This window comes from Manis javanica, chromosome 13, assembly GCF_040802235.1.
Source record: "Manis javanica isolate MJ-LG chromosome 13, MJ_LKY, whole genome shotgun sequence".
Taxonomy (NCBI): domain Eukaryota; kingdom Metazoa; phylum Chordata; class Mammalia; order Pholidota; family Manidae; genus Manis; species Manis javanica.
Window position 1 is genome coordinate 100,761,384 of NC_133168.1, and position 6,902 is coordinate 100,768,285.

Consider the following 6,902-nt stretch of genomic DNA (forward strand, 5'->3'; position numbering starts at 1 on the left):
GGGCTCCCCGGTGACCGCGCCTGGTGTACAGTAGGTGCTCAGGAGATGGCGACTACACGAACGGGGTAAAATCCTGCCATTTGGGGCCCTGGAGACCTTGGCAGTGATTTACGTTCCCAGGACTCAGTTTCCCCACTGGTAGAACGAGAGGTCGGCCAGTCCCTACACCACGTGGGTGGGCGCGGTGAAGACGGATCGCCTGCGAAAAGGTTCGGTAGGCTCACTGCGGGGACGCCCCCTGCCGCCCCCACACCCCGACACCCGGGCCGTGCGCCCGCCGACCCGCCGGAGGAGGGGGGCGCTGGGCGCGCGCAGGGGCGCGGACGCGCCTCTATTGTCTCCCGAGGGCTCGGCGCCCTGGGCGCTCGCCGTGGAAACGGGCGCTGGCGCGGGGCGGGCACCCGGGAGGGCGACGGCGGCGCGGAACCGGGGGAACCCCCCGATCCCCACTCCCAGCCTGCGTGCCCGAGACCCCCGAGAGCGGGGGCTGCACACGGGCGCGCGCCGCGCCCCCGGCCCGCCGAGACAAAGAGCCCCCGCCCCGCGCGCGCCGCCGGGCCCCCTCCCCGCCGTCCTCGGCCCCGCCTGTGCGGAGGGGCGCGCTTTGTGCCCGCCGCCAGCTCCGCCCTCCGAGCGCCCGCGCGCCAGGTGAGGGGCCTGCGGCGCCGCGCCCGACCCCATCCTTCCCCCCGGCCCCGGCCCCTCGGCCGCCCGGAGATCGAGCGGCCAGGCCGGCCCCGCCCTCGGCCGAGCCCCCTCCCGACCCCCCAGTCCGCGGGGTGGGGACGCCCGCAGCCGGGCTGTCTGGGCGGGCCGCGGGGGCGTCCTCCGCCCCAGCCCCAGTTTCCCCGGGTGGCTCTTGCGCATCCTGCCCGGCCCGCCCCTCCCCTGCAGGCGCCGGGCCCCGGGTCCCCCCCCCCCCCCCCCGGGCTCAGCCTGCGCCTCCCTGCCTCCGGCGCGGCTTTGTCTCCTCCAGCCAGGCCTGTGGCTCCCGCGGCACCATGATTTCCACCAAGGAGCAGAATAAAACCCCGAAGGACAGCATGACGCTTCTGCCCTGCTTCTACTTCGTGGAGGTGAGTGGGGGGCACGGGGGTGGGGGTCGCGCTGCTGGGGGCCGGGGCAAAGGCCTTAGTTACACCGGCCCTCGGAGACCCCACGCGGAGGGACAGGGTCGGCACAGCTCAGGTCAGCATCGGGTGGGGGCACAGCAGGTGCCTGGGAGTTGGGGGTCAGGGAAGTTGGGCCCTGCAGGTCGAGTAGGAGTCTCAGGGGCGCGGCCAGCTGTTGCGGGCTGCAGAAACGTCCTGGGCAGCTGCTGGGAGGTGGGACCTTCAGCCGGGGGTACAGGTCACTAGCTCACCGGAGGGGCTGGAGCAAGGTGCTGGGGGCCGTGAGGGGTGGGGGTAGGGCCCTGTCTTCCTCCAGCATTTGGGCTCTGAAGCCTGAGGGTCTGAATTCAAGTCCCTGGTGTGCTGAGGGGGAGGCTGGTACACGTGCCCTAAGCTCTCTGATACAACAGGCCTGGCCCGTGGGGTGGGGCGGGGGACGTTATAAGTGTTTAAAAATCAAAAGATGATAACCAGGGCCCCCTGGCACAGACTAAGCACTGGCGATGGCCCAGAGTGACACCTCCGTGCTTGGACGTTCAGCACCTGCTTTAGTCTCCCTGTAGCTTCGATCCTCCTGCCTTGACAGGCCAGGAGACCCCCTCACCAGTGAGGGGCCAGGCAGGGCGTGGGTGCTGAGGGCTTGTCCCAGGCCAGTGGGTCCCTCCACAGGCAGAAAATAGGATTATTTTTTGCATTCGCACTTACATCCCAGTTACGGTAGATTATGCCTTCTCCGGTTCCGCAACCTGGGGGTACAGCCCCCACTCCTGCGCCTTTCTGCAAAGCGTTTCACACATTCAAGCCCCTCCACCGTGTGTCCCTTCCCCGCCACCTTATGTCACAGGTATTTGCTCTGGCTTTTCCTCTGGCGTTTCCTGGTGCCACCTGCCTTGTCGTGGCTTTGCAGTGCCTCCAGCCCTGAGGCCTGTGCCCTGGTAGCTGGACCCGTGGGGGTCTCCAGGTCTTTTGTCATCTCAGACATTCCTGTGTCTCTGGGCACAGAAGTGACCTTATCTGCAGGATGCATCCCCAGGGGTAGAGTGCCCACTTGTGAAAGACCCCAGACTCTCCCCCTCGAGGCTGGCATTTATACGCCCATGCGTGTGCCTGTTTACTCACAAGCGTGCCAGCAACGTGTGTGAGCAGTGTTTTGTATTTTAACCAGCCTGTCAGCCACAGAACCCCGTGCCAGCTCATTTGCATTTCCTTTACTGAGAGTATTATGTTAAGTGTTTTTTAAGCACACACGTGCACCCCAAGACTAAGTATGCTGGCAGGACGACGTGTTTGTGTATCATCTTTGTTTGGGCCTGATGAGCAGGGCTTCAGAAGCAATGAGAGATGAGTGGTGGGATTCAGGAGGAACTTAACAGACCCTTCACAGGTGGTGGGCTCCTGTGTAGCGGCTCCGGCTGCCAGTTGCTCGGCATCCTGCCTTCAGTGCAGCCCAGCAGGGGGAGATGGGGCCGAGTGCTGAGGGCATGGGAGGTGCCAGACCAGGCCCGATGCCAGCGGCCATGCTGCCCGGAGACTTGCAGAGTCACGGGGGGCCCACAGACAAGAGACCTCCAACAACCCTTCTGCTGAAGGATTCCAGGTTTTTAAGATTGTGCTCGGGACCCCCAGGGGGGCCTGATGTCCACTCACCTCGCTGGTCCCATGGACAGTGGTCATGGAAGCTCACACTGAGGGCTCCACGTGCAGCAGGCATCGAGCACTCCTAACACACTCACTCATCCGGTCCTGGGCCGCAGCCCTGGCGGGCGGCGACTTTCTCACTCTCGTTTTTGGCTGAGGAAACTAAGGCGTGGAGCCAGGATCCACGTTCAGGCAGGCAAACCACCCCACGCAACTGCCTTGGGCTTCGGGCCTGCACACAGCAGGCACTCGGTGGTGCTCCCTGGACACGAACCTGACCCCTGCAGATGCATCTCTGGCATTTCCCCTCCAGAAGGGGCCAGGCACAGGCTGGGGCCCTCTTATGGCACCTGAGTCCTCATCTGCAAACAGGTGGGAGCTGCCTGAGGGGGCTGCCTGCATTTCCAGTCCCCACAGTCCCCACAGTGCCAACGCCTGCCTGGCCCCGGGGGAGGGGGTGTCTGAGTTTGCGAGCCCGGGACCAGAAGGGGTCCACAACAGGAGTCTGCTTCCGTCACAAGACCTGTAGCCGGCTCCCTGGCTGTCCATGCTTGTGTCTGAGACTCGACCGGGAGCAGCTCAGCCTTCCTGTCTGTACCCTCTGGGTGTGAGGAACATCATGTGTACTGTGTGTGCACGGCCCCCGGGGGTCACGACAGGGTGTACAGAGGGACACATGCAGGAGTGGATGACTCTGTCCGGGGCCGTTGTGTTCTTGGGGCTGAGGAAGGTTGGCACATTGGCACGTAGGAGGGCAGGGTCCAGAGGACATAAAGCAGCGCGACGCAGATGGGTGGCCAGGGAGCGGCTCTCTTAGGAGGCTCAGGGCACCGGAGAGCTGTCCGAGGGCATCCGTCCATCCCAGAGAGGAAGAGCCCAAGAGGAGGAATGTGTTTACTGGTTCTGGACTGGTCAGGACGGTAGAGTGGCTGGACGGGAGTGGTTGGGTGATGGGTGGGTGGATGGATGACGGGTGGGTGGGTGGGTAAGTCAGTGGACCGTGCATGAATCCGTGAGTATAGGAATGGCTGGGCTGGCTGTCAGGGTCCGTGTGTGACACAGATGAGTTGCGGTGGCGGGTCTCTGGGAGGCGAATGAGCCGAGGCTGGTGGGCTACAGCCTGGCTTGGTGGTGCGTGGGGAGTTGGGAGGGGCCCGTGGCCGTGTGACCCAGGGTGAGCGTGGTGACCCCGGCAGCCATCTCCCGGCAGCTGCCCATCGTGGCGTCCTCCGTCGTGTCCCTGTACTTCCTGGAGCTGACTGACCTCTTCAAGCCGGCCAAGGTGGGTTTCCAGTGCTATGACCGCACGCTCTCCATGCCCTACGTGGACACCAGCGAGGAACTCATTCCTCTGCTCATGCTCCTCAGCTTGGCCTTTGCCGCCCCGGCAGCCTCGGTGAGTCCCTGGGGGCCCGGCCGGCTGCACGCCCCCGACCGGGATCCGGGCTAAGCAGGTCTCTGTTGGGCAGATCATGGTGGGCGAGGGCATCCTGTACTGCCTGCAGTCCCGGCCATGGGGCCGCGGCGGCCGGGATGGGGCCGAGGGTAGCATCCACGCTGGCGGCTGCAGCTTCAGCTCCTTCCTGCGGCGCACTGTGCGGTTTGTGGGTGAGTTGCCAACCGGCGTCCCGGCCCCACCTGAGCCCCACGCACCCAGCTGCACACCCGGCCCTGACCCTTCCGCCCCACAGGTGTCCAGGTGTTCGGCCTGTGTGCCACGGCTTTGGTGACCGACGTCATCCAGCTGGCCACGGGCTACCACGCGCCCTTCTTCCTCACGGTCTGCAAGCCCAACTATACGCTGCTGGGCACGCCCTGTGAGGCCAGCCCCTATGTCACGCAGGACATTTGCTCCGGCCACGACAGCCATGCCATCCTGTCTGCACGGTGAGCCACCCTGCCACTGCCCTGGGCGTGCAAAGAAGCTGGGGCACAGAGGCGTCCCAGAGCCGTGGGGCTCACGTGGGCACCTCTTACAGGAAGACCTTCCCGTCCCAGCACGCCACGCTGTCCGCCTTTGCGGCTGTCTACGTGTCGGTGAGTCCCGCCCCCGGCCCGGGCACGCAGCGGGGCTGTGGCCACCCTGACCTGCCCACCCGCCCCCCAGATGTACTTCAACTCGGTCATCTCGGACGCCACCAAGCTGCTGAAGCCCATCCTGGTGTTTGCCTTCACCATCGCCGCCGGCGTGTGCGGCCTCACCCAGATCACGCAGTACCGCAGCCACCCCGTGGATGTCTATGCTGGCTTCCTCATCGGTGCGGGCATCGCCGCCTACCTGGTGAGGGGCTAGGGGGTTGCCCCAGAGCGCCGGGCTGGGGCTCTCACGAGCTCAAGCTGGCCGAGGTGGGGAGTGGCCCCAGGCTGGGACTTACGGCGTTGGGTAGAGGTGGGCTTGTCCTCAGACTCTCCTGCCCCTCCGGGCCCCTGGCAGGTCTGCACCTGGGCGGCCCCGGGTCCCCAGCCTCAGCCCCGGCCTGCATCTCACCCCCAGGCCTGCCATGCAGTGGGCAACTTCCAGGCCCCACCTGCGGAGAAGCCAGCAGCCCCGGCACCTGCCGATGATGCGCTGCGGGCGCTGACCCAGCGGGGCCACGACTCTCTGTACCAGCAGAACAAGTCTGTGAGCACGGACGCCCTCGGCCCGCCAGGGCGGCTGGGGGGGGTGGCCCGGCCTGTGGCCCGCGAGAAGAGCTCGCTGGGCAGCGTGAAGCGCGCCAGCGTGGACGTGGACCTGCTGGCCCCGCGCAGCCCCATGGGCAAGGAGAGCATGGTGACCTTCAGCCACACGCTGCCACGTGTCAGCACACCCTCGCTGGACGACCCTGCCCGCCGGCACATGACCATCCACGTGCCGCTGGACGCCTCCCGCTCCAAGCAGCTCATCAGCGAGTGGAAGCAGAAGTCGCTGGAGGGCCGGGGCCTGGGGCTGCCCGACGAGGCCAGCCCGGGGCACCTGCGGGCACCTGCCGAGCCCATGGCCGAGGAGGAGGAGGAGGAGGAGGAGGGGGAGGGGGAGGGAGAGGGGGAGCACGGGGGGCCGGCCCCACCCTCGCTGTACCCCACGGTCCAGGCTCGGCCGGGTCTTGGGCCTCGAGTCATCCTCCCACCACGGGCTGGGCCGCAGCCCCTGGTGCACATCCCCGAGGAGGGGGTGCAGGGAGCCGGCCTGTCCCCCAAGAGCAGCACGGCTGTGCGGGCCAAGTGGCTGATGATGGCCGAGAAGAGCGGGGCCGCCGCGGCCGCGGCCACAGCCGCCACCCAGCCCCGTGTGGCCAACCCGCCGCGGCTGCTGCAGGTCATCGCTATGTCCAAGTCTCCGGGCGGGCCAGGCCCCAAGGCGGCCGAGACGGCCTCCTCCTCCAGCGCCAGCTCCGACTCCTCGCAGTACCGGTCACCCTCGGACCGCGACTCCGCCAGCATGGTCACCATTGACGCACACGCGCCGCACCACCCCGTGGTCCACCTGTCTGCGGGGAACGGGCCCTGGGAGTGGAGGGCCGCGGGTGGTGGGGCCCAGGGAGTGGAGGGCGAGGGTGACTATGAGCTGGGCGACCTGGCTCGCAGCTTCAGAGGGCCCAAGCCACAGGGCGTGTCTCCCGGCTCATCGGTCAGCGACCTGGACCAGGAGGAGCTGCGGTTTGGGACTGTAGCCACTGTCAACCTGGTCACAGGCGAGGGGCTGCCCCCGCTGGGCCCAGCTAGCCGGGAGTCAACGCTGCGGCGCCAAGCAGGTGCCCTGCTGTTGGGTGAGCGTGAAGCCCCAGGTGAGGGGGCACCAGGGAGTTACTACCGGAAGGTGCAGTCAGCCCGCAGGCTCCAGGACTGAGGCCCACGGAGGCGGGTGGGGGGTTGGGAGGGGGCTTGTGGGTAACAGCACTTCAGTCAATAAACAGTCCACACTGCAGCCTTGGCTGTCTTCTTGGTCTGAGGACCCACATAGGTAAGGGCCTGGGGAATGCTGTGTATGGCGGGGGTGGGGGCTGCAAGGAGCAGGGTGGCCACTCAGCCCAGTGCAGCTGGGGCCCCTGCCCTCCAGGGCCACGTGAGGGAAGCAGGGGCCTAAGCCCACCAGGCAGGAGGTTGGTTGGGGGAGGCAAGTGGCACAGGTAGGTGACCTCGAGGCCAGCAGACTGGCACACTGCCCACCAG

General features: G+C 66.8%; 1 protein-coding gene across 4 annotated transcripts; it reads left to right on the forward strand.

The window, feature by feature from the left end:
- Positions 1-289: 289 nt before the first annotated feature.
- Positions 290-6,614, forward strand: PLPPR3 (phospholipid phosphatase related 3). 4 transcript variants are annotated; one of them, XM_037018586.2, is made up of 8 exons: positions 290-648; positions 977-1,076; positions 3,961-4,032; positions 4,220-4,358; positions 4,442-4,637; positions 4,730-4,787; positions 4,858-5,031; positions 5,245-6,614. In XM_037018586.2, the coding sequence occupies exons 2-8, from the start codon at positions 1,002-1,004 to the stop codon at positions 6,577-6,579; spliced, it is 2,049 nt and encodes a 682-aa protein (XP_036874481.1). In that variant the 5' UTR covers positions 290-648; positions 977-1,001; the 3' UTR covers positions 6,580-6,614. The 4 variants fall into 4 exon arrangements, with proteins under 4 accessions (XP_036874481.1, XP_036874480.1, XP_073076827.1 ...); XM_037018585.2 differs by having other exon boundaries at positions 291-648; positions 3,961-4,146; XM_073220726.1 differs by lacking the exon at positions 3,961-4,032 and having other exon boundaries at positions 291-648.
- Positions 6,615-6,902: the final 288 nt, after the last annotated feature.

Bases quoted from the DNA above. Each gene is read 5' to 3' on its own strand.
- PLPPR3 (XM_037018585.2), top strand. From the start codon at position 1,002: ATGATTTCCACCAAGGAGCAGAATAAAACCCCGAAGGACAGCATGACG. The intron at 4,788-4,857 runs GTGAGTCCCGCC...CCCGCCCCCCAG, and splicing joins TTGCGGCTGTCTACGTGTCG to ATGTACTTCAACTCGGTCAT. The intron at 5,032-5,244 runs GTGAGGGGCTAG...TCTCACCCCCAG, and splicing joins CGGGCATCGCCGCCTACCTG to GCCTGCCATGCAGTGGGCAA.